Consider the following 27,871-nt stretch of genomic DNA (forward strand, 5'->3'; position numbering starts at 1 on the left):
TACGTGAATGCTGTCCGGTCTGCTCGCTTGGTTTAGTTTTGAGTCTCTCAGCATCCCTTCCTAGGCTCTTAGAAATCCACTGCATCCCTGGACATTCTTTGGAAACTCAGGTTTCAGGTATTGTCACACCAGTGGGTGGAGTTTTTCTTTGGGATTTTCTTCGGAAGACTGCACTGCAGATCCTGGTTAGGTATGGGTATTGTTTCCAGATAGCGTCTAAGATACTGGTCACACCTCTGAACAATTCTTTAGGAGTTTATTTGTGAGCGCTGGCCCCTGTGTGACCTTTCTAATGTTTAGGGTGCTGTTTGGAGTCTGTAGGAAGGTTCCTTACAACCTCTGCCTCCCCAGGGTTCAGCCTGCTGGATGCTGTGTAGTTCTGAGTCAAGGTTTTGTCCCTACAATGTAGCTGCGTTCTGCAAATAGTGCCATACACTGCCCCTTGGTTTCCCAAGAGTGCGGTCCACAAAGCATCCCAGGCTGTCAAGTCACCAGTGAAGCAGGGACCTTTGTAAAATGGTGTCTGCTTCATGAAGTGCCAAGTGCTGAATGCTGAGTACTGACCACCAGTACCTAGAATGGGAAGGATTTTTCAGTATCTTCTTGTGTTGGTGTTGTGGCTGCACTCTAGACACCTTTCTTATCTTTAAAATCTCTGTTACTGAAAGCACTGTGCAGATTTCCTGAGCCTCTCTGGTTCCAGTGGTCCGTGGTTGGTGTCACTCTCAACATAGGTGCAAAGTTTCCTCCTACAACCACTCCATGATGTCAGGAAACCCACCCCACCCTGCCAAGAAACCCACCCCACCCTGGCAAGAAACCCAGCCCATGCCACCAACAAGGATACACTCTGAGCCTCTCTGAGAAATGCTTTTACTTACTCTTGATTTTGGAGGTCTCTTGCTTGGTTTTGAGGAATGGTCTTATGTAGTCCAAACTGGCTTTTAAACTTGCTATCTAGTGTGTGGTCTGGGCTGACTTTTGAACTTTTAAGTCCTCCTACTTCCACCAATAAGCATGCACTACTACACCTGATTTATGCAGTTCTGGAGATCATACTCATGTCTTCTGCATGTTAGGCCAGTGCTAGGCCAGTTATATATCTATATCTCTGGAGCTAAGTTTTCTCTTCCATAAAACGAGAACAGGGTTTATAGGTGTCCTCACTGGGATGTTTGGGTTGGAACAAAATCATGTAGATAAAAGTTCTGGCAACTATCTGCCTTCGTGGCTATGTGTGGTGGCTATTCTTACTTATCTCTTGATTTATGTCTGGAATTAACTAAAGTTCAAAAATTGGGGGCACACATGTGAGGGATTTTTTTTTCTCTTAATTTGAAGTAGGAAGATCTTCTTCTAATCCATATCTTTGATGTGGGAAGATGCTTGCCTTTGATCTGGATCTTAAAGCAGAAAGATACACCTTTAATCTGGGTCAGACCTTCTATTGCATGCCCATATGAGGACATGGACGAAGGGCACTTCTGCTCTTTGCTTGGTTGCTTTCACCTCCAGTAGCAAAGCCATTCCTTCACTGGCATCAGAGCCAGGATTCCAGTCTTTAGTGAAGACCTACCGTGACATCTGACCTTGTCAACTGAGAAACTTTTGGATTCCTGGACTTTCTGTTCATAGCCTGCCACTATTGGATTAGCTGGACCACAGCCTGTAAGTCATTCTAATAAATCTCATATGTATATGTGTATGTGCATATGTATGTGTATGTGTATATGTGTATGTATGTATATATACACATGCATATATGAGTATATAGTATTAATATCATGGCCTTGGTACAAGCAGATAGTAATGGAGAGGGCCTGACAAGAGCAGATACTCCAGCTTCTGTTTAAGTTCACATGATGAGGTCAGTCTTCTTGTACTGGTCACAGAAGAGGTGTCTGCAGCCTTCCCTGTAGACATATCTTGGCTTCAGGGAGTTAGACACCTGTGGTTCTAGGCCATAATTAGCTGACTCACCCCTGTTTAAACTGCTGATCCTTTCTGTGTAGCTTTTCCCAGGCTTGCTTTTACAGTTCTTTTTAGACTTGAAGAGGCATCTCAAACCTTGGAATGGACATTCCAAATATGCCTGTTCCCAGAGGATGCCTTAGAGAAGGAGGAAGGTATTAGTTCAACCAAACAAGAGTAAAGACCTTTACTCAAATTCTTTGGTCAAACTATGCAAGCTTTATTTTCTGTCAGACAGGGTTATCTCCCTAAAGTGGGGTTTGAGAAAATAGCATCAAACATAGCTGAAGTCAGGAGTTTATATATAGTCCCTAGGCTATATCACTATGTAGCTATATAACTATGTAAGGCCAGGGATCAGGGGGAGGTGTTTCCAGAGGAAGTTTGGTTACATAGGAACTCGGCTGAACCTTTCAAAATTATTTGAAAAACTTCATGTTGGAGTATGTTCTAGGTGTGAGTCAAACTCCATAGGGTGTAGTATGTAAAATTCCAGAAGTAGATTAGAGAACAGTCAAGGTTGAATTTTTCAGCAACAAGAAATGAACTTATTCTGACCTTTTAATGAAATGTTTTCCATCCTTAAGATGGAGTCAGGGTGGTACATCAAAGGTTTCCTGGGCTAAGTCTATGTTCTGTGCCTTTAAAACCAAAAACAAAGACAAAAACAAAAACACCCAAAGACACCAAGTCAGATCAAACAAGTCAGCACTGGGCATATTTCTGTGAGTCTGAGGTCAGCCTGGTCTACAGAGAGTTCCAGGGCAGCCAGGGTTACACACAGAGAGATCCTGTCTTAAAAAAATCAAACCAAACCAAACCATCAACAAAACAAAAACAAAAAACAAAAGTCAGCTTACCACATCTGAGTAGACCTTTGAGAGCTGTACGGGATTCTGTTTGCAATGAGGCCTGATCTACCACGCTTCCCAGCTGGGAAAAGGCAGACTCAGAGTATAACCACCCATGGCAGAAACAAGGACCTTCTAGTAAGAAACATTTTTCATCCTTTCCTTATGTTATCAGACAATTGAAACAATGGCATCCCAGTTAAATTTCCCTAGGAATCCTACGGGGGGGGGGGGGGGGGAGGGGGATCTGAAATCCTGGTATCAGTCAGAGGAGGATGCTTCTCCACAGGAGAAGGTTTTACACTGAGCTGACAACTAATTGAATTGCTTTGAAAGATAGTGAAGCTAAGACAATGATGGGCCGGTGATGAGCAGGGACACACTTTGTCCTGGACTGTGCAATTGCTTAGTACTTCTTGCTCTTTATTTACACCCAAACCTTATAATGTTGTTCCCAAAGACAGACTTTGAGGATCATTGGACACCTTTGATTTTCCTTTTCAATGAGACACCTATGGTGATTTGAATTAAAATGGCCTCCTTAGACTCACAGGGAGTGGCACTATAAGAGAAGTGGTCTTGCTGGACTAGGTGTGTCACTGCTGTGGGCTTTGAGGTTTCAGTTGCTCAAGCCAGGCCCAGTGGTTTAGTCTGCCTGCAGACTGGATGTAGAACTCTCAGTTCCGTCTCCAGGACCACGTTTGCGTGTGCAAAGCCCCTCTTCTCTCTATGATGACAATGAACCAAACATCTGAACTGTTAGCCAGCCCCAGTCAAATGTTTTCCTTATTACAGTTGTTGTGGTCATGGCATATAATCACAGAAATAACACTCAAAGACAGTCATACTGAAGATCTTCCCTCTATTTGGTTTTCACCATTGTTTATATTACTAATTGAAGTATTGAGAATGGACAGCTAAACCTAGTTGTTTGGGGGTCAGAGGCCAGCTTCCCCCCCCCCCCAATGCTCCAGCAACAAAGTAAGGACATAATTTCCCGTAAGTTGACACACCTTGTTAACACAAAATTACAAATATAAAAAATGTGAAATTCCTACTAGAATTATTCCCTTCTTAAATTAAGATAGTAAAGAATATAGAATTCCTTTTGTGCATTCCACCCAGAGAGTCAATTCCCACTAGTCTCAGAAGAATTACTAAGAAAATACAAGTTAGAGATAAGCTAGACATCAGCAGAGAAGAAATGCTTAAAGTGCTATGTCCACACCAGCAAGTATTGACCTTCTGTTCAACATCTTTTTGTTGTAGTTGTTTTTTTTGAAGAAAGCCTAATATCCAGAGATAATGTTTACAGCGAGTGACAAAGAATCATATATAAAGTATACACACACACTATATACATATAATATATATAAAGTAATATATATATATAAAGTATTTATTCAAATCTTTATTAGCTATGTTCTTCTATTCTAGCTTAGATTTCATTTATTTATTTATTTATTTATTTATTTATTTATTTATTTATTTGCTGATTAAGGTCCCAAGGTTTAATGGAGGACTCAGAATTTAAAGTGTCAGGTAAGATTCCTCCCCCAAATTCCAAGGTCAGTTCAGGAGAGCTTGTCTGACTGCTCAGTGGGCCTTGGTTCCACTGCTCAGGCAGCTGGGCGGATCACCTCCTTAATTGAGGAATTTGTAGATCTGGAGGAACAATGAAGTTCACCTTGGTCCAAACCTCCACCTGAACTTCCACCTCCACCGTTAGTGTGGGGGATTATGGCTAACACAGGTCTGGAATTCCCGCTCAAGGCACAATTCCTCCCCTTTGATTTATTAAAAATTGACTGCACTTATGCTCCATAGTCCTGCCTTGGAATTATGGTGGCTGGCGGCCCCACCTGTCTTAGGTCAGAATTCTAGACTCTTTCTCTTACCTGTGTTTGGAAAAGCATGTGCATCTTGTTTGTGTTTATTTGTACAAATACGGCCTTTAGCATTTATTATAAATAAACTCGGCCTATTGGCACAATAGGCCAACAATTAGGTTGATGAAAGATCATAGAATTTCATTTACACATCTCTGGCTTGCAGGCCTTCATAGCACACCTTTTCTCCAATATCAGACCAAAGTCACATGGACCTAAATATATACACTCAGGAAAATTGTCTTGGTAAGTCCTGAGCCAGGAGAGCCTAGTTGGAAACAACCAGCCTGCTAAAAATACAAGATCAGAAGATAGAAGCAAACCAGGATTAACTTGTCTGCAGATGTCCCAGGGTATCCAATTCAGTTGCAAATTAGCAACTTTCACACACAAAATCTGGCTTCCCAGTGTGGGGGAAGTGGCTTTGAGAATCAATAGAGAGACAGGTTGTTTTGTTGTTGTTGTTTTGTTTTGTTTTGTTTTTTTCCAGGTAAGCACCAGATAAGTCAGCTGATAAAGGTTTTTAGCCATTCTTAGTGATTGGAATCATACTTACTAGACGATCCAGGATCTGTGTTCACTTGATGAACCAATCTTTCTGGCAGCCATCAGACTGCTTCTTCATTTCGTGGGGGGAAAAAACACAAATAGAACCTTTTCCCCATATTAAAACAGGGTCTGGACCATTCCATGTATTAGTTTAAGGGTTCTGCCATTTAACCATGGCATAAGAATTAGAAGTGACTGGATGCCAGTGGCGATCCAATGCAGACTGACCTTTAGCATCAGTTTGCAAAAAATTCAAAACAAGACAAAAGCAAAATCTGCTTTTGGTGATCTTGGAAGGTATAATTCCCCCTTTTTTGGTTTTAAAAGCCAATTTTTCAGAGTGCAATGTGCACGCTCAACAATTCCTTGGCCCATTGGGTTATAAGGAATTCCAGTTTTATGTTCAATACCAAATTCTTTACAAGATGATATAAAGTTGTTGCCAGCATAAGCTGGTCCATTATCTGCCTTAATGACTTTAGGTAATCCCGTAGTATTAAAGGCTTGTAAACAATGATCAATTGCATTTCTAGTGGCCTCTCCCATATGCAGATAAGCAAAAAGGAATCCTGAACAAGTATCAATGCAAACATATATATGTATTTTAATTCTCCAAATTCGGCATCATGAGTTACATCCATTTGCCAAATATGATTGGGCATAAGACCTCGTGGATTAACCTTTAAATGAGGAACTGGAGATAATGTAAGGCATTTAGATGGAAAGAGATCTCTTCCCCAAAGGGTAATAGGTAAATTTGGCATAGCATAAGACTGAATTTGTCCTGAATCGCCTTCTTCATCTTTCCAGGTTAGAAGTTTAGCACTTTGCTTTGGGGTTATTGGCATAACCAATCCCTCGGAGGTAAGTGAGTGTATCTGACAAGGGCCAAGTTGAAGGCCAATCTTGTCCTTTAATAATTGTTGCGTCAGCTCCAGTATCTATCAATCCTTCAAAGCTTTTCCCCTCAATTGTTAATTTAAGGTTAGGTCTCCTACTAGTAATAGATTGAACCCAATACACGTCAGAGGAACCAAAGTCACTCTGTCCTCTCTTACTTTTAATGAATCTGGAAGGTAGCAGATACAAGGGAACTAAGATAAGTTGAACAATTCTTTGGTTGTCAGGTACAGTTATAATACCATGAGAGGAAGCAGCCATAATTTAAATTTTTCCCCTCATAATCATTATCTATGACACCTGGATAATGTCATCACTTTTACAGTGGCACTGCTTCATCCTAGAAGAAATCCCCAAGTTTCTGTAGGCAAACCCCCTGTAGGCAGGGTCTGAACTCCCATTTCTGGGGTTAATACCATATGGGTACTAGAACAGAGGTCCAGTCCTACGTTTCCTGGTGTTGCCCTGATAAGTTAAAAAACAGATTTCCCTGACCCGGCAGCAGCTTCATGGCCACATAACCTGCTTGCTGTGGACGTCTGGGGGCCTGAGGCTGGCCCCTCTGCCTGTTTCCTGACATGGGATGGCCCTAAATATCTGTCTTAGATGTATAGTCTCTGGCCCAGTGATTACCTTTCCTGCATCAAGGACAAACTCCTGGGGCATAACCTGATTGCCTGCTTACAGTGCCTCTGTTCCTAGGACAGTCATTTTTAAAATGACCCAAAACTCCACATTTAAAACATACTTTATTCCCTCGTGTCTGTGAGAGTATTGCTTACAAAGCTGCAGCCATGGCTAGACCTTGATTGTACACAGGCCCAATCTCTGTACAAAGGCAAATATACCCAGCTAAGTCTGTCTGTCCCTTGTAAGGTCTAATGGCAGTGTGACAAGCTGCATTAGCATTCTCATAAGCCAATTGTGTGACAAACAGATTTCTTGCTTGAGAATCTCCAAAATTCTATTAGTTGATTTCAGTAGCCTATCCACAAAATCCTGAAAAAGTTCATCAGGAGCCTGTATAATGCTAGCTAAACTTCCACTGAGATCCGCTTTAGTCAGTAATTGATTTCAAGAGGGGCAGGCAGCCATTGCAACCTGTGTATACACTCCAACAGGAAACCCAATCTAATTAGCACTGGCTTCATATTGACCTTCTCCTAGTAGCATGTTAGTATTCCAATCTGGATTGCCTGCCTGAGCAGTCATCGTGGCAGTTCTCTTACTAGCTTCACGTCATTCAGAACTCTAAAGCAAGAAATCTCCTCCTGACAACGTAGCCTTAAATAGAGTCTTCCAATCTAGTGGGGTTAAATTTGACTCCATCACAGTATCCAACAGAGCTTACGTAGAAGGAGCCATAGGGCAACACTGTGGCACAGCTGTTTTTAATTCTTTTGTCACTTTGAGCTCCAGGGTCTGATGTTGTCTAACTCTATTGTTCTGCTGGTCCATGATCTCAATGGCAAGGAAGGCCAGCATGTCAGATGTATCTTGTCCTTTCCCGGGAGCCTGACTCATAGCTCTTTCTAGCGGCAATTGGTGTATCTCAGGATCACTGCTCCGTCCTGCACTTGATTCCCTTTTTAGCTCCTGTAGCTCATTAGTCAATTTCTGCAACTTAATTTCAAACTCCAATTTATGTAGCTGCATATCCATCTGAGTATCATCTTGTACAGTAGAGGCCATAGGCAGAGCAAAAGAGGCGCTAGGAGGCCAATCCTCACCATAATATTTGGCAGCTCCTTCGTCTGAATGAGCTTCCTCCTCTAATGTTAACTCATCAGTAGTACCTCTGTATCTTTCTAATTTAGGGTTGAGAGGACCCTTTTCTGAGAAAGTCCTCTCTGGAAGGCTTCCTTCTTGATATTCCTCAAGTTCTCCCTGGGTGCTCTCTGATGCCTATGAGGTCTCTTCATCAATAGCATCTTTTATAAGTGTCCAGAGGCAGAGGGTAGTATTATTTGCCTTGGTGGCTCCTAGCGCTTTTTTCCAATTTTTTCCCCCAGGTTCTCTTCTCAAAAGTTCTTTTTTCTCGGAACCATAGGTAACAAGAACCTATCTGATCTAAAAGGTGTTCTAACATTGTTCTTCAAATCCTACTGCTCTTGCCTGAAGTAGCTCTTGAAGGCTATGGACAAATGCCCGTTTAGAAGTTTCCTGTCCCATTTTCCACTGTCAACCCCTAAGTGGGCTCAGCGTTGGGTCGACACTGTCCCACCTAGCCCGTATCCCTCTGTACCTATAACAACAGCTTCAAAAAGATGAAATTTAAGACTAGTGCTAGTATTTAGTGTTGTAGTTGCTCACCGTGCAGGTTACCATCTTTTTCTGTTTTCTGCAAAGCTCCACCAAGACAGGGTCCCTCAGGAGACCTTCCCATGTCCAGCCACATGTTCGGGAACCAATCTGCAACTGCCCGCAGTTACGTGGAAGGGAAGCTGGGGATGTATGGGAAGGCAGCGAGAGAAGAATGAGACCAAGACAACAGTTGCTGATCGAGGTCCCTCTAGCTTAGATTCTTAGGCTAGCCAAATCCTACAGATCTTCTCAGGGAACTTGACAATCAACTCGAGGGCATGAGACACATTGAATCTGTTGGTTGTGGGTAGAGGAAGACTTGAAGTGAGTGGTCAGGAGAGAAAAAAAGGGCAGGTAGAGGAATGCCCTAAATTCAGAACTATTCCACCCTCCAGCACACTTTACTTCAAAGCGAGGCTTTCTTCAGGTGGCTACTTCTAGACTGTATGAATGGAACTCTGGAAGGAAACACTCTTTCTGGCGTTCCATTCTTGACTGACTGGAACTTGGAGTGTTGGAATGTTGCCGTTTTAATGTCAAATTAATTTTAGTTCCCTTAATACCCATTCATTGTTTATCTCTGTGGCCAAATATCCTTGTTACTACGATGTGTAGCCCTTTGGAATGTATTAAATTAGTAGATCAAGAGCTTTGACCAACCTCAAAGCTAAGAATGTCACGAGAGCATTGCAGGGATTACCGTATTTCCACCAATATATCCCCAAAGGGCCTTGATTCATCGATTTCTTTTATATGTAACTGTAAAACTTCTATAAACAAGTTTCTACATTGAGGATTGTATGAATCTGTGTTCCTGAGCTATGGTATCTCATATTTGACTCAAGAATAAACTAGTTCTTATTCCCTTTGAGGTGTGAACTGTATCTCTATTTTTCTTTTCTTCTTTCCTTTTCCTTTTTCTCTTCCTCCCTACCTCCCTCTCTCCCTTCCTTCCTTCCTTCTTTCCTTCCTTCCTTCCTTCCTTCCTTCCTTCCTTCCTTCCTTCCTTTCTTTCTTTCTTTCTTTCTTTCTCTCTCTCTCTCTCTCTCTCTCTCTCTCTCTCTCTCTCTCTCTCTCTCTCTCTCTCTTTCTTTCTTTCTTTCTTTCTTTCTGAGGCCAGCAGAGGGCATTTGATACTTTTTTAAATATTTTTATTTTCTATATTATTTGTTTACATTCCAAATGATTTCCCCTTTCCCAGATCCCCCTTCCCCATATGTCCCATAAACCTTCTTCTCTCCACCCATTCTCCAAACACCTCCCTCCTTTTTCTCTGTCCTTATATTCCCCTCCAACACTAGATCAATCCTTTCCAGGATCAGGACCCTCTCCATACATCTTCATGGGGGTCATTTGTTATGCTAATTGTACCTTGGGTATTCAGAGCTTCTGGGCTAATTAATATCCACTTATCAGAGATTGCATTCCATATGTATTCTTTGTGATTGGGTTACCTCACCTAGGATGATATTTTCCAGATCAAACTATTTGCCTAAAAATTTTGTGAATTCATTGTTTCTAATTGCTGAGTAGTATTCCATTGTATAAATAAACACATTTTCTGTATCCGTTCCTCCTTTGAGGGACATCTGGGTTCTTTCAAGCTTCTGGCTATTATAAATAAGGCTGCTATGAACATAATGGAGCACGTGTCTTTATTGCATGCCGGGAATCCTTTGAGTATATGCCTAGGAGAGTTATAGCAGGGTCCTCCGGAAGTGTCATGTCCAGTTTTCTGAGGAACCACCAGACTGATTTCCAAAGTGGTTGTACCATCTTACAGCCCCACCAGCAGTGGAGGAGTGTTCCTCTTTCTCCACATCCTCACCAACATCTGCTGTCTCCTGAGTTTTTGATGTAAGGTGAAATCTCAGCGTTGTTTTGATTTGCATTTCCCTAATGACTAATGATGTTGAGCACTTCTTAAGGTGCTTCTTGGCCATCTGAATTTCTTCAGGTGAAAATTCTTTGTTTAGATCTGTACCCCATTTTTTAATAGAGTTATTTGGTTCCCTGGGGTCTAACTTTTTTAGTTCTTTGTATATATTGGACATTAGTCCTCTATCAGATGTAGGGTTGGTGAATATCCTTTCCCAATTTGTTGGTTGCTGTTTTGTTCTTTTAACAGTGTCCTTTGCCTTACAGAAACTTTGTAATTTTATGAGGTCCCATTTGTCAATTCTTGATCTTAGAGAGCATAAGCTATTGGTGATCTGTTCAGGAACTTTTCCCCTGTGCCCATGTCCTCAAGGGTTTTCCCCAGTTTCTTTTCTATTAGTTTCAGTGTGTCTGGTTTTACATGGAGGTCCTTGATCCACTTGGACTGGAGTTTAGTACATGGAGATAAGAATGGATCAATTCCTATTCTTCTGCATGCTGACCTCTAATTGAACCAGCACCATTTGTTAAAAAGGCTATCTTTTTTCCACTGGATGTTTTCGGCTCCTTTGTCGAAGATCAAGTGACCATAGGTGTGTGGATTCATTTCTGGATCTTCAATTCTATTCAATTGGTCCACTTTTCTGTCACTGTGCCAAAACCATGCAGTTTTTAACACTTTGCTCTGTAGTATTGCTTGAAGTCAGGGATACTGATTTCCCCAGAATTTCTTTTGTTGTTGAGAATAGTTTTAGCTATCCTGGGTTTTTTGTTATTCCAGATGAATTTGAGAATTGCTTTTTCTAACCCTGTGATGAACTGAGTTGGGATTTTGATGGGGATTGCATTGAATCTGTAGATTGCTTTTAGCACGATGGCCATTTTAACTATATTAATCTTGCCAATCCATGAGCATGGCAGATTTTTCCATTTTCTGAGTTCTTCTTCGATTTCCTTCTTCAGAGACCTGAAGTTCTTGTTGTATAGATCTTTCACTTCTTTGGTTAGAGTCACAAGATACTTTATATTGTTTGTGGCTATTGTGAAGGGTGTCATTTCCCTACCTTCTTTCCTAGCCTGCTTATCCTTTGAGTATAAGAAGGCAACTGATGTGCTTGAGTTGATTTTATAACCAGCCACTTTGCTGAAGTTGTTTATCAGCTGTAGGAGTTCTCTGGTGGAGGTTTTCAGGTCACTTAAGTAGACTATCATGTCATCTGAAAATAGTGATAATTTGACTTCTTCCTTTCCAATTTGTATCCCCTTGACCTCCTTATGTTGTCTAATTGCTCTAGCTAGAACTTCAAGTACTATATTGAAAAGATATGGAGAGAGAGGACAGCCTTGTCTATTCCCTGATTTTAGTGGGATTGCTTCAAGTTTCTCTCTGTTTAGTTTGATGTTGGCTACCGGTTTGCTGTATATTGCTTTAATGACGGTTAGGTATGGGCCTTGAATTTCTGTTCTTTCCAAGACTTTTAGCATGAAAGGATGCTGAATTTTGTCAAATTCTTTTTCTGCATCTAATGAGATTATCATATGGTTTTTTTCTTTGAGTTTGTTTATGTAGTGGATTGCATTGATGGATTTCCTTATATTGAACCATCCCTGCATCCCTGGGATGAAGCCTACTTGATCATGGTGGATGATCGTTTTGATGTGTTCTTGGATTTGGTTGGCAAGAATTTTATTAAGTATTTTTGCATCAATAGTCATAAGGGAAATTGGCATGAAGTTCTCTTTCTTTGTTGGATCTTTGTGTGGTTTTGGTATCAGTGTAATTGTGGCTTCATAGAATGAGTTGGGTAGAGTTCCTTCTGTTTCTATTTTGTGGAATAGTTTGAAGAGTATTGGTGTTAGGTCTTCTATGAAGGTCTGGTAGAATTCTGCACTGAAGCCATCTGGTCCCATGCTTTTTCTTTCTATGACCCTTTTTATTTCTTCAGGTGTTATGGGACTGTTTAGATGATATATTTGATCCTGATTTAGTTTTGGTATCTGATATCTCTCTAGGAAACTGTCCATTTCCTCCAGATTCTCCAGTTGTGTTGAGTATAGGCTTTTTTAGTAGGATCTAATGATTTTTTTTAATTTCCTCAGTTTCTGTTGTTATATCTCCCTTTTCATTTCTAAGTTTGTTAATCTGTATACTGTCTCTGTGCCCTTTGGTCAGTCTGGCTAAGGGTTTATCTATCTTGTTGATTTTCTGAAAGAACAAGCTCCTGGTTTTGTTGATTCTTTGTATGGTTCTCTTTGTTTCTACTTGATTGATTTCAGCCCTGAATTTGATGATTTCCTGCCTTCTACTCCTCCTGGGTGAAATAGCTTCTTTTTGTTCCAGGTGTTTTGTTAAGCTGTTAGTGTATTCTCTCTCCATTTTCTTTTTGGAGGCACTCAGGGCTATGAGTTTTCCTCTTAGCACTGCTTTCATTGTGTCCCATAGATTTGGGTATGTTGTATCTTCATTTTCATTAAATTCTAAAAAGTCTTTGATTTCTTTCTTTATTTCTTCCTTGACCAAGGTATTATTGAGTAGAATATTGTTCAGTTTCCATGTGTATGTGGGTTTTCTGTTGTTTTTATTGCTATTGAAGACCACTTTTACTCCATAGTGATCTGATAGGAGCCATGGGATTATTTCGATCTTCTTATATTTGTTGAGGTCTGTCTTGTGACCAATTATATGATCGATTTTGGAGAAGGTACCATGAGGTGCTGAGAAAAAGGTATATTCTTTTGTTTTAGGATAAAATTATATATATATATCTGTTAAATCTAATTGGTCCAAAGCTTCAATTAGTTTCACTGTGTCCCTGTTTAGTTTCTGTTTTCCTGATCGGTCCATTGAGGAAAGTGCAGTGTTGAAGCCACCCACAATTATTCTGTTAGGTGCAATGTGTGCTTTGAACTTTAGTAAAGTTTCTTTTATGAATGAGGGTGCCCTTGCATTTGGAGCATAGATGTTCAGAATTGAGAGTTCTTCTTGTTGTACTTTTCCTTTGACCAGCAAGAAGTGTCCCTCAGAGTCTCTTTTGATGCCTTGCGTTGAAAGTCAATTTTATCTGATATTAGAATGGCTACTCCGGCTTGTTTCCTGAGACCATTTGCTTGTAAAATTGTCTTCCAGCCTTTTACTCTAAGGTAGTGTTTGTCTTTGACACTGAGGTGTGTTTCCTGTATGCAGCAAAATGTAGGGTCCTGTTTACATATCCAGTCGGTTAGTCTAAGTCTTTTTATTGGGGCATTGAGCCCATTGATGTTAAGAGATATTAAGGAATAGTGATTGTTACTTCCTGTCATTTTTGATGTTATTTTTTAAATTTGATTGGTTATCTTCTTTTGGGTTTGATGAAAGCAGGTTACTATCTTGCTTTTTCCAGGGCGAAGTTTCCCTCCTTGTATTGGTGTTTTCCTCCTATTATCCTTTGTAGGGCTGGGCTTGTGGATAGATATTGGGTAAACTTGGTTTTGTCATGGAATATCTTAGTTTCTCCATCTATGGTGATTGAGAGTTTTGCTAGGTATAGTCGTTTTGGCTGGCATTTGTGTTCTCTTAGAGTCTGCATGAGATCGGCCCAGGATCTTCTAGCTTTCATAGTCTCAGGTGAGAAGTCTGGTGTGATTCTGATAGGTCTTCCTTTATATATTACTTCTCCTTTTTCTCTTACTGCCTTTAATATTCTTTCTTTGTTTAGTACATTTGGGGTTTTGATTATTATGTGACGGGAGGTATTTCTGGTCAGGTCCAGTCTGTTTGGAGTTCTGTAGGCTTCTTGTATATTCATGGGCATCTCTCTCTTTACGTTAGGGAAGTTTTCTTCCATAATTTTATTGAAGATATTTGCTGGCCTTTTAAGTTGTAAATCTTCACTCTCATCTATGCCTATAATCCTTAGGTTTGGTCTTCTCATTGTGTACTGGATTTCCTGGATGTTTTGGGTTACAAGCTTTTTGCATTTTGCATTTTCTTTAACCGTTGAGTCCATGGTTTCTATGGTATCTTCAGCATCTGAGATTCTTTCTTCTATCTCTTGTATTCTGTTGTTGATATTTGCATCTATGTCCCCTGATTTCTTCCCAAGGTTTTCTATCTCCAAAGTTGTCTCCCTTTGAGTTTTCTTAGTTGTTTCTACTTCTGATTTTAGATCCTGGATGGTTTTGCTTAGCTCCTTCACTTGCTTGTTTGTGTTTTCCTGTAATTCTTTAAGAGATTTTTGTGTTTCCTCTTTCATGACTTCAGCCTGGTGACCAAAGTTCTCCTGTGTTTCTTTAAGTGATTTTTGTGTTTCCTCCTTATTGGCTTTTGTATTCTCCTGAATTTCTTTCAATGATTTTCGTGTTTCCCTTGTAAGGGCTTCTAACTTTTGATCCATTTTCTCCTGAATTTCTTTAAGTATGTCCTTCATGTGTTCCTGTACCAGCATCATGACCAGTGATTTTAAATCCAAATCTTGTTTTTCTCGTGTGATGGGGTATCCAGGACATGCTCTTAAAGGAGAATTGGGTCAGATGCTGCCATATTGCCTTGATTTCTGTTAGTGATGTTCCTGCTTTTGACATCTAGTTCTTACTCGTGTTATTTGGTCTTGTTGTCAATGCTTGACTCACCAATGCAAGCTGCCTCTTCCCAGCTTGCCTCTGGGTGCACAGCAGGCCTCTTGCACTTCCTGGAGATGAGTAATGAGGCCCAGGCTGTTCATTTCCCGAAGCAGACACCTGAAGGCTCTTGCCCGGGGCCTGCTGGACTCACCAGAGCACACTGACTCCTCCCATCCAGCCTCCTGGGTGCCCCTCTGGCCTCTTGCAGGTCCTGGAGACGTGATATTGTAGCCCAGGCTGTTCTGGATCCAGAAGCAGAGATCTGAAGGCTCCAGCCAGAGGCCTCAGGACTGGAACCTAAGCTCTGTGGGGCTGGACTGACCGGAGCACACTGTGTCCTCCCAACCTGCCTCCCCATTTGATACTTTTTATGTGTTTTTCTACATGTACGTATGAAAGCCACGTGCATGCCTACTCTTGGCAGAGGTAAGATGAGGGTGTCAGATCCCCTGGAACTACAGTTACACATGCTTCTGAGCCACCATGTGGATAATGGGACTCAAATATGGCTGATCTGTAAGAGCAAGCATTCTTAACTACCAAGACACATCTATAGCCTGAGAACTGGGTTGTATGTTCAGACGTGCTGCAGCTGGTTCTCACTGATTTTTGCAACCCTGTCCTCTTTCTTCTGCTTTTAGAAGACTCTGCTGAGATGGGTGGGGAGATGACGCTGAGAAACTTGGGCTGGACCAAGCTCGTTTCCGGACTCTGATGGTCCTCCCATTTCTCCACCCCCACCCCCGTCTTCTCAGTTCCTTTTAAATGTGTAATCTAAAACCAGCTCTGCCTAAATTCACCTAACAGCCTTGCTCATTTGTTCCTGCTGATTCTTCTAGTTCTGCCATGCTGGAGGATGGGCAGAGAAAACAGGAGACCCAACCAGAAAGACATCAGACCTGATTTCTATAGGATTCTGGTTAGACTCATAATCTTGACCTCTTTCTGCATGTGGAGAATACATGGGGAGTTCACCATAACTGGCATATGACTTAGGCAAAACCTGACTCTGAGTTTCAATAAGGTGCAAGTATTGATACCTGCTGTAATCACCTCACAGGCCTCTGGTGTGATCAGGACCACGGGACATCATGCCCATCGTCAGGTAGTGAGTTGACTTGGAGTCTCCTCCTGTGCACCCTGTGGGGTGATGGTTACAAGAGTTCATGGGATGGAGAGAAACCATCTTGTTGGTTACCTCCATTCTGATCATTAGAAATGCCTTCAATCCTAGAATGATTAGATATGCTGTCTCAGGGACTCCGACTCACCTCACGAGTTCCCCTTAGTGTCCTAGGTGAAAAAAATAGTTCATTTAGACTCAATTAAGTAGAATGAGAAATGGTCTCAAAAGGCCTGAGACCACAAGGGTGAATAATCCTTCCTGCCTTTCTTTCTTTCTTTCTTTCTTTCTTTCTTTCTTTCTTTCTTTCTTTCTTTCTTTCTTTCTTTCTTTCTTTCTTTCTTTTTCTTTCTTTTTCTTTCTTTCTTTTTCTTTCTTTCTTTCTTCCTTTCTCTTTCTTTCTTTTTTAATCTTTCAATGGTTTATTAGAAAGAATGTAGACATTTAAAAAATCCTTACTGTTATGAACATAAACTGAGGTTTTCCATCCAGGGCACAAAGCTGAAATCAAAACAGGAAATAAAACAATCCAATAGTGTATTAACATTTTCCACTTGTTTACAATACTGACAATGCAAATACAAATCTGGTCTAAAAGGTATACACCCTCAAGCAACAATATACAGCTTTCTTCGTCCTCCATGCTAAGAGATGTAAAAGCTTAAGGGCCAAACCATACCAAAGGTATAGGCTTTGAAAACCATCTAAGTTAGGGTGTCCACTAAATACACTGGAACACTGACAAGTCATCACAGACAATGATGCAAAGTACGTACATTGTTTATGAAAAATAAACTTTAATGGAATAATCCTGAATGGCATCCTGGAAGAATGCAGGGCATCAATTTAAGATATTAGCCAGCTACCTGGGCAGTGGTGGTGCACGCCTTTAATCCCAGCACTTGGGAGGCAAAGGCAGGCGGATTTCTGAGTTCGAGGCCAGCCTGGTCTACAAAGTGAGTTTCAGGACAGCCGGGACTACACAGAGAAACCCTGTCTTAAAAAACCAAAAGAAAAAAAAAGATATTAGCCAATTTGTTTCCAATTCTTTCAAGCCCCATGGTCTAGGATCTAAAATCTTTATTTTCCCCTAAGCCGAGAGCTTTCCTAAAGTGTATGTAACTGTGATACGATGAAAGAAGACTTAGGTGACATTCGATTATCCATCAGAGCTGCTGTATCAGTCCCGAGGACCTCAGCTGCTTCATGGAGTCCTGGCAAGTGTTCATGCAGAAGGATATTGCCTTAGCTGATGTAAATTGCCCCATACAAGGTACATAATCAACCCTTGGTGAAGCCTTTAAAAAAAAAAACAAGTTTGAAAAGTGGATTAAAGGGGGCGAGCACATCATATCTGTCCTTAGAGCCGTCAACTCAGGGATTTTCCTCAGTTATGAAATCTTGCAGAAGTTATTTTTCTTTCTCAAAATCCAGATGATGACAACACTTCTTACTCCAAATCTGACATTTTTTTTTCACTATCACTGTCTTATGAATGATCATCTGCTCCATCTGCTTCTGCTAAATCTACATCCTCATCACCACTCCTGATATCTGTCATCTCAGAGAAATGGCCAAAATTAGACACATCTTCATGTGAGCCCACCTCCCAGTCTTTCCAATTATTGAAGTTCACACTAAGCCAATCAAGCCACACTCTTTCCTTTGTCAACCTAGGCCACAACTGCCAGATTCTCCTTTTCGCAAACAACATAAAAATGATGTGTGTCTTAGTCAGGGTTTCTATTCCTGCACAAATATCATGACCAAGAAGCAAGTTGGGGAGGAAAGGGTTTATTCAGATTACACTTCTACACTGCTACTCACCACCAAAGGAAGTCAGGGCTGGAATTCGAGCATGGTGGGAACCTGGAGGCAGGAGCTGACACAGAGGCAATGGAGGGTGCTGCTTACTGGCTTGCTTTCCCTGGTTCGCTCAGCTCGCTTTCTTATAGAACCCAGGACCACCAGCCCAGCGATGGCACCACCCACAATGGGCCCTCCCACCCTTGATCACTAATTGATAAAATGCCTTACAGCTGGATCTCATGGAGGCATTTCCTCAAGGGAGGTTCCTTTCTCTGTGATAACTCCAGCTTGTGTCAAGTTGACACACAAAACCAGCTACTACACTCTGTTCGTTCTTTTATGCTTGGAATCATTTGGATCAATACAGTGAAAAAGATCAGTTTCATTCAAATGCTTAAAATTATTGCTTCCTCCAAGACAGCTGAAAGTAAGTTTGGATTTTTCAAAGTTTACATTAACATCTTTACTGTCTGCAACAGTGAATACACAGTCCCATTTTCAGAGGCAGGCTGCAAGGAACTGGGCCTAGGGCCAGGTGGGCGGGCCTTGGCTGGAGAGAGTAGACTCCCCTCCCTCCTTTCTGGGCGGCCAGCAACTCTGGAGGTCTCTGCCAGAGTGGCCTCTCCTCACTCTCCACAGGCGACAGCGGGCTCGCCCTTAATACCCAGAATGCACCGCTGAAAATCCATTCTTTTAAGCCAAGTTATTTTTTCTTACTGATTTCTAGTGGCTAGGAGAATTTGGAATTTCATTCCATGTAGCGTGATGGTAGTTGTGGGCAAGCGCGCCCCCTTTTGCAAAGAGAGAAACCGGAAACCTCATACAACTTCCTGCTTTGAGTTTTTGTTCCTGGTTGAAGGGATGGTGCCCTGTCTTCTCTTAAATAGTTGTCTCCAGTGTTCCGGGGAAGCTTCTCGAAGTATTATGTGCTTTAGAAAATGGGGATGGTGTCTGGTCCTGGAATCGCTGCTGTCTTTTGTAACTGGATATCAAGGTAGTTTCCACCAATTGTCTGGCTGTGCACTGAAGGCATGGCCAGTTGGGAAAGGGGAGGTGGGGCATAGCTCAACCCTGGAAATGGGTATTCTCTCGGGCTGGGTGCTACCATGCTTGCAGCGGGGCTGTGGGAAGGCGGGGAAGTATTCCTTAGCTCTGAAAAACCAGGCCCCATCTCTTTTCCCAGGGGGAAAAGAGAAACAGGACCTGGGGAGATGAAGAAGTAGACCCTCCTACCACACCTCGTGGCTGGAGTTCTGTGAACAAATTTTTAGTAAGAGGAAGCTCTCTGGTAAAAGAAGCTCCTTTAAAAAAAAAAAACAAAAAAACTTGCCATGTTTTATGTTCCGAAGCAATGTGTTCCTCTCAGTGTTGGAAACTTGCGTTATGTAAGGAGTCCTGCCCTGATTGAAAATAAAAGGTAGTGGACTGCATCGCAGACAGTCCAAATTGTGGGAAAGTTGCTATGGCTTGCTCTGTCGGGAGTCTCTGAATAAGGGCCTGAGAAGGATGCAGGGTGTCTTCCTAAAATGGAGTATAAAATAAATGATTTATGTTGCGATAAGGTCCACTGCTCTGGGCCTGAGTCCATTTTCGTTTTCCTATTACAGCTGCCTGGTCAGTCATCTTCATCTCAGGCCAGCTGAGACGGAATTAAGGCTAGTCCTCTGGGTAAACAGTTTTCACAAAAGGGGCTTTACTTTTGGCCTTGGAGATGAGAAGGAGTCACACAAATGAAGGACTTTGAAGAGTGAAGAGCATTGTAAGACTGTGAGGGTGTTGCAAGTGTTAGCGGGACCAGCTAGTCCTGTGTGGAGGAGAGTTGACTGATCACTCCTGCCAGGCTTCTCTGCCTGGTGATCCTGGTGCAGACTGGCTTTAAGGCCAGGGATACACTGTCCGCAGGGCCCGTTGTTAACTCCACTGACCACTGCAGACTGATTCAGCTCCTGGGGCAATATTAGAGCCCTTGACATCCGGGTGGTAGGAAGTATCGTTAACCGTTTAAGACCAAGCTGGCAGATGTGAATTTTGTTGTTTGCCTAGAAAGAAGTGTCCTTCCTAACTCTGTGCACCCTCAACTCATCCCGCCTCGCCACAGGCTTCTGTTTTCACCCCTGTTCCTCCTGGAAACCCTGGGGCTCTTATCACAGAAGCTCACGACTTGTTTGTTCCTATCTGATAGAGACAGTATCCTGTTTCTCAGCAGTGCTCAGGGGCACAGCACGCACTCAGCAAATAACTCTCTTCCTTTCGGTCTACACATGCATAATTTCATGAACATTTGACTAGCCTCTTCTCTTTGTAATCCTTGCCTTCGGGGGTAAAGTTTGAGAACCCCTATTCACCATTCTCCAGGTTCCTCTGTTTGCGGGCCACTTCGAGGCGGTGGTTCAGAGTGCCCTCTGCTCCCTGGACTTCTCTATAGAAATGGTTTTTAATAAACTTTATTAATACTAATACAACCCTGGCATCCCCCTAACAGTCAAAGTCCTATGGACTTTACTTCATCAGCTTTAGGGCAATTACGGGGGTGGGGGGGGAAGGGAAGGCAAGGGGGAAGGGGAATTATCTAAACGTTAGACTGTCTGCTTCCCTGGCCGTGCTTCCACAAACTTGCTGTTGTGTCTTCCCAGGTTATTTCTTCTCTACCAGCCTGTCCTCAGAGTCCATTTTTCTCTGGCACAGTGCTCCTGGTCCATCATATCTAATGAACACCTCCTGTTCCCTCCTTCTTCTTACTTTTAGAAGGGGGCATTGAAAATGACATTATACTGGGTATGAGAAGAACTGTGTTTTGTTTTTTTTTTAATCTGTACTTCATCCTATAGAGCGTTTGTTTTGTTTTGTTTTGTTTTGTTTTGTTTTGTTTTGTTTTGTTTTGTTTTGTTTGAAACAGGCTTTTTCTGGGTAGCCCTGGCTGTCCTGGATTCTCTTTGTAGGCCAGGGTAGCCTCGAACTCACAGAGATTGAACTGTCTCTGCCTACTGAGTGCTGGTATTAAAGAGATATGCCAGCATGCCTGGCCTGTAGGGCTTTTTTGTGACTCAGTTTCCTCCACTCAAAAATGGCCATGATGTTTTACTCTGAGGAACTTCTGGTCAGAGTCAATGAAATTTTAAATGTCAGGAAGCACTGGGGACACATGAAGCACGAGGCACGAGGGAGTGGGGGATATGCATACATGAACTCTCGGGGCCCCAACCTCCTGCCTCCGCCCCAGATCTGAATTTCTGTTCTTCTTCTTTTTTTCTCTCTCTCTCAAGCATCTTCTCTAGACTTTCCAGACACACATTCAAACTGTGACTCGCTGGTTTGTGACTTTCATTCTGACTTTTTATTTCTGTTTAATGAGTGCCCACAGAACTAGTGCTGAAAATAATAGCTACAGCTAATCTCACTCATGAGTCAGAGGTGGTTTTCGTCAGATACTTTTCATTCACGGCTCCTCTGCTACTTGCAGAGAGATCATGGTGGAGTCCAGAGTCATCTGCAGGCAGTTTGATTCGCATGACCAGTGTCTGGACTGCAATGCATCTGAGAGTCAGCTAAGGTGAACCAGCCTATACTGCCAGTTACTTCTCACCTAACTTTGCAAGTTGAACCTCAGTATTCTGTTCACTGAGGCAGTCATGAAGGCTCATCCAGCTTCCAGAGGATGGGACATTGTTGTTACAGTTCTTTTGAGACAGGGTCTTTTGTCACCCAGGCTGACCTCACATTTACGGTGTAGCCCAGAACAACCTTGAACTCCCGATCTTCCTGCCTCAGTTTCCCAACTGCTGGGATCACTGACTTGGACCACCATAGCTGGCCTCATGGGAAAGGGAGCAGAAACGCCAGTAGATGATCCTGATGAGAGGGATAAAAAGACTTTCCCATAGCCAAGCATGGTGGTACAGGCCATTAATCCCCCCACTCAGGTGGATCTCTGCGAGTTCAAGGCCAGGTTGGTCCATATGACAAATTCCACAACAGCTAGATAATAGGAAGATCCTGTATTAAACAAACAAAAACAAAAGCCCACAGTCCATAATTTCTCTCCTCCCCAACTTTTCTGTTCCTTTCATTGTTGTCTGCCCCAATTAATAGCACATCCATCTGTTCAGTTTCTCAAGCCAGAATTCTAGGAGTTATCCCCAGTTCCTTTCTTTTCCTTGTCTCGAACAGTCAGACATGTGCAAGTCTATCCACATCCATAGTCTCTCATCCTGGATCAAATGGTAGCACTCCCTGATCCTAACTGCTCTTTTTGAACCATACTCTGTACCTAGCTGATTTTGAATACAGCCATTGGGTCAAGAACTGCTATGGCAAATGAGAGGGGCCGGAATTCTGAGCACAAGGATCACACATCATCTTGCTGTCCCCTCCCGCCCTGTACCCAGACTGTGCTCACTGCATTTAAATGGCTCTTGCCTCTGCTGTCTTTGAATGCTGGGTGCTTCTATTAAATAATTAGATCATTAAAGTTAAGAAGGACCACCATAAATCTGGCCCCACCTTCTCATGGCAGCCTCTAGAAAAGACAAGGAAGGAGGAAGATTTTGCTCTTTCCTTGCTAGCCCTTACTCTTGCTGGTAAATATATTCCTTCCACGGATTAGAGCTTACTTTTTTAGGATCTCGATGTCCACTGGAGACCAGATGAGACATTCACACTCATTCTGGATGCTTGGACTCTCTATTCAGAGACAGCCATTGTTGGGCAGCTGGGCCACAGCCTGTGAGCCACTCTAACAAATCTATCTAATAAAGCATCCTATCAGTTCTGTTCTTCTAGAGAATCTTGATTTATACAATAATTTAAGTCATTTCAGTCCCTAAGTCAAGCAAACAAAAATGAAACCTTCTTGTCACTGTCTCTGTCCTTCCACAGGCTTTGTGATCCTCCTGTTTACACTCTAATACCTTGGAAGGATAGCTCATTTCTGTTTCTCCTTTTCTACATCCTTCAGAATCCATGTCAAATGGCCTACCAACCTCATTATGTTCCCTGACTCAGAAAAGATCATCCCATGTATTGTTATCAAGACAAGGGCCTTAAAATCTATCACCAAATTAGTTCCTAATTGGGTTTACATAGACTTGATAAATATGTGGTCTCATCAGAGAGCTCCAGGTGACACCATACCAATGCCTTCAAGACTCAGCTCCAGATTTTTTTTAAAGAATTTTACTAAAAATATAAGATTTGTGATTTTAGTAATCAGAATTTCTTCTTCAGAATGTTTTTCACTTTCCTGAGTAATTCCTTCCTATTAGATTATGAACCCCCTTCTCTCTCTCTCTCTCTCTCTCTCTCTGTGTGTGTGTGTGTGTGTGTGCGTGTGTGTGTGTGTGTTTGTCTCTCTCTGGGTGTCTGGGTGTCTCTCTCTCTTCTCTCTCTCTCTCTCTCTCTCTGTGTGTATGTGTGTGTGTGTGTGTGTGTGTGTGTGTGTGTGTGATTTAAGGGGCTCACTATGTAGCACAGGCTGGCCTTGAACTCATAATTCTATTGAATCAAACTTTCAAGTGCTGGAATACAATTACATGCTATCACAACAGATATTACTGTTTTTCTAACATACAAGTGACATGGTTATACAGAGGTAGGATCACTTCTATTCCTATTGTAAGCTACAGGTAAGTACTGTTACTTTGTCTTGAGTGTCTAGACGCTCTGTTGTAAAACCAAAACCATTAAAACCAAGTCATTTCCTTTAGTCCTGTCTCATCTACCTTCTCCAAAATAACAGAAATATCCATAACCAATAAGAACGGTTGCATCAAGAAGTTAACCACCAACAAGCCACTTCCTTATTCTGTAAGCAGACATATCCAGTGATTAGGTCAGTTTTTTAGAATTGTTGCATGCAGATGGTTGAGGAGGAAGGTATAACATCCTGTTCACAACCGTTTCTCTGTGCTTTCCCACGTGGGAAGGGTCTGAGGTATATTCTCCCCCGTCATCAAATCTTGAACATTTCCATCTTCAAGTGCACATCTGAGGCTTGTCAGAGAAGCTGTCTGGGACAACCCAAGTCAGTTCTTCATGGATTGGGTGGGGAACTTTTGTTCCAATGCCTGAGATACCTTGGTTATCTCCAATGAGGAAATGCTACTGGAGTCTGGTGGGCAGAGGCCAGCGTTACTTAGAACTTTAGATTCTAGAATCATTGAACAGATCTCTCTTCTACAAAATAAAATAAAATAAAATAAAATAAAATAAAATAAAATAAAATAAAATAAAATAAAAAAATAAAATAGGTAATATTTGGCTCCTAATACCAGAACAGCAATAGAAATCACTGACCTGGGCCATATGTTAAATTAACATGGAAATAAGAATGAGAATAAATGTGGCATGTATATCCAAAGACTTAAATTCTGGACATGATGGCACATGGATATTATTCCAGCATTTAGGAAGCTAAGGCACGAGAATCTGTCCTTTAAGGTCATCTTCGACTACATAGTGAGTTTGAGGTCCTCCTAGGATACATAACACTGTATCTGAAAACATAAAAGAAAAATCCCAGTGGGAATGTTCTCTTGGGCTGTGTATTTTAAAAGGCCAGGGCACATGCTTGCACTGCTGCCCTCAAAGCCCTGAGGCATGAGGGCTGGTGGTTGTACAGTATCTTTTGTTTAGACTGAAAGGATTCTGTATGAAGGATGGTCAAATACGGGACTGGACTGATCAGAAGCAACTTGGAAACAAGTGTCTTGTCTGTCAGAGGACAAAGCAGCCAGTGTAAACCACCAAACTAGACTACTCCATGGGAATAAAAAGCGTATTGTGGAGCAAAACTGTCTCAGAGAGTAGAGAGCAATGGCTTGGCAGGAAGGCAAGCAGATTTTGTATGACAGGGTAGGAGTCTCTGGTGGACATAGGTTGTTTGAGCTAATTGGGAGCTAGGTACACTTTGCCTGCATTAGGCTCAAAGAAAGTCAAGAGTGGCTTTCTTGACAAATAGGGACCCAAATCACAAGGTGTCTGAGGGCTGGCTGAGTTTACCTGGTTTCAGTTTACCTGGTAAGAGTTCTGTTCATCTCGGTTGGGCCTGGGGCCACCGAGCATATCATGGGTAGCACTGCCATTTGGGGGGGTCCTGCTTTGTGACATAACAGGTAAGTTCTTGACAAATGGTGGAGTGGATAGATGGACTGGAAAGATGAAGGAATTCTGAAATGGAGACTTGAATGAATTTTGAAAGCTCTGGAGTCATAGATTCTTTTATGTTTTGGGTCCCTCTTTGGATATCTCCTTCGATTTCTTCAGTGACCTGAAGTTTTTATCATCCAAGTATTTCGCTTGCTTGATTAGAGTTAACACAAGATATATCATTTGAAGCTTTTGTAAGGGGTGTTGTTTCCCTTATATGTTTCTCTGTCTGTTTGTCATTTATACATAGGAAGGCTACCGACTTAATTTCGTATCCAGCTTCTTTGCTTGAAAGTGTTTATCAGATATTGGAGTTCCCAGTGGAATTTTTAGGATCACTTATATATACTGTCATATCATCTTCAAATAAAGATACTTTGACTTCTTCCATTCTAATTTGTATCCTCTTGATCTCCTTCAGTTGTCTTATTGCTGTAGCTAAGACTTTAGGAACTATGTTGAATAGGTATGGAAAGAGTAGGCAACCTTGTCTTGTTTCTAATTTTAGTGGAAATGCTTTGAATTTATCTACATTTAATTTGATGTTGGCTACAGGCTTGCTATAAACTGCCTTTGCTTATCTTTAGGTATGTTACTTGTAACTCTAATCTCTCCAGGACTTTTATCAGGAAGGACTTTGGATATTGTCAAAGGGCTTTCTGCATCTAATGAGATGACATGTGGGTTTTTTTCTTTCAGTTTATTTATATGGTAAGATTATATATATTATAATATAATATATATCTATATCTACATACATACACACATATATGTATATGTGTATGTGTATATGTGTATATGTGTTTGTATTATATATATTGAACCATCCCTACATCTCTGGGCTGAAGCCTACTTTATCATGGTGGATGATATCTTTTGATGTGTCTTGGATGCAGTTTATAAGTATTTTATTGATTTTTTTTACATATATGTTCATAAGGGAAACTGGCTTGTAATTCTCTTTCTTTACAGAGTCTTTATGGTTTGAGTATCAGGGTATTTGTGGTCTCACAAAAATGAATTGGACAATGTTCCTCTTCTGTTTCTATATTTTGGAATAATTTGAGGAGTATTGGCATTAACTCTTTGAAAATTTGGTAAAATTCTGAGCTATAGCCATATGGCCATCACTGTTTTTTGGTTGGGAGATTTTTTAATTCCCAAGACTGCTTCTATTTCACTAGGTTTGTTTAAATTGCTTACCTTATATTGATTTAACTTTGTTAAAGGTAATGCATAAAAAATATTCATTTCTTTTAGATTTTCCAATTTGGTGGAGTATAGGTTATTGAAGTATATTCTTGCAATTCATCTCCCTTTTGTTTTACTGATTTTGTTAATTTGGACATTCACCCTCTACTTTTTAGTTAATTTGAATAAAAATATGTCAATTTTCTTAAAGTGTCAACTCTTTGTTGCATTGATTCTTTGTATTGTTCTTTTTGTTTATAGTTCATTGGTTACAGCCCTGAGTTTCTTTCTTGTCTTCTACTCCTCTTGGGTGTTATTACTTCTTTTTTTGTTCTAAAGCTTTCAGGTGTTCTGTTCTGTTACTAGTATGAGATTGCTCCATGTTTTTCTTATAGACATTTAGTGCTATAAACTTGCCTCTTAGCACTGCTTTAACTGTGTTTCAGAAGTTTGGATATGCTGTGTACTCATTTTCACTCAATTCTAGAAAGGCTTTAATTTATTTCTTAATCCTGTCTTGGTTCATTTTTCATCCAGGAGAGAGTTGTTCAGTGTCCATGAGTTTGTAAGCTTTCTGCTGCTGTGGATATCCAGCCTTAATCCATGGTGGTCAGATAGGATAGGGGAGTTATTTCAATTTTCTTGTATCTTTTGAGACTTGCTTTGTGTTTGAATATGTGGTCAATTTGGAGAAAGTCTCACGAGGTGCACAGAAGAAGGTGCATTCTTTTGGTGTTTGGTTGAAATGTTCTGCAAACATCTGTTAGGTCCATTTAGTTTACAATGTCTCTTAACTCCAGCATTTGTTTGTTAAGTTTTTGTCTGGATGACCTGTCCATTGTGAGAGTGGGGTATTGAAGCCTCCCACTATCTGTGTGTGAGAGTTAAGCTGTAGTAGTGTTTCTTTTACAAATGTGGGTGTACTTGTGTTTGTGCAAGCTACACGAGCTTGCTTCTTAGGGCCATTTGCTTGTAATATATCTTCTTATCCTTTTACTCTGAGGTGGTGTCTATCCCTGATGTTGAGGTATTTTTTTTTTTTTGGATGCAGCAGAAGGATGGATCCTGTTTTGCCCCCATTCTGTTAGTTTGTGTCTTTTATTGAGGAACTGGGACCATTGATATTGAGAGATATCAGTGAATAGTATTTGTTGATGCCTATTATTTTGTTGTTTGTGGTGGTGGTACTGTGTTTTTTTTTTCTTCTCTTGACTTTGCATGTTTGGGATTATTCCCTGTCTTTTCTTGGATGTAGTTATCCTATTTAGGTTGGCATTTTCTTTCTAGCATCTTCCTGAAGGCTAGAGTTTTAGACAGATATTGATTAACTTTTATTTTATCATGGAATATCATATTTTCTCCATGTATGGTAATTGAAAGTGTTTCTGGGTACACTAGTTAGGGGTGACATTTGTGGTCTCTTGGAGTCTTGCAGCACATCTGTCCAGATACTTCTAGCTTTTAGAGTCTCTACTGAGTAGTCTGCATGATTTTAATATGTCTGCTCTTATAAATTACTTGTTCTTTAACTCCTTGGGGCTTTTAACATTGCTTTAACAAATTTAACAATTTTAACAAATGTAACATTTGTTTCTCCTGAACATTTAGTGTTTTGAGTATTATGTGTTAGGGAGGTCTTTCTTTTCTGGTCCAGTCTAGTTGGA

The 27,871-nt window shown here is 41.2% G+C and overlaps 1 protein-coding gene across 1 annotated transcript in view; it reads left to right on the forward strand.

Annotated features, from left to right (window-relative positions):
- Positions 1-18,461: 18,461 nt before the first annotated feature.
- The window catches only part of Cd48 (CD48 molecule), a 30,360-nt gene continuing 20,950 nt past the window's right edge, over positions 18,462-27,871 (forward strand). Inside the window, exon 1 of the mRNA XM_052200108.1 lies at positions 18,462-18,867. Coding sequence (XP_052056068.1) covers positions 18,639-18,867 — 229 coding nt within the window. The 5' untranslated portion in view covers positions 18,462-18,638. The remainder of the gene's footprint in view (positions 18,868-27,871) is intronic.

The sequence above is a fragment of the Apodemus sylvaticus genome, chromosome 12 (assembly GCF_947179515.1).
Source record: "Apodemus sylvaticus chromosome 12, mApoSyl1.1, whole genome shotgun sequence".
Lineage (NCBI taxonomy): Eukaryota > Metazoa > Chordata > Mammalia > Rodentia > Muridae > Apodemus > Apodemus sylvaticus.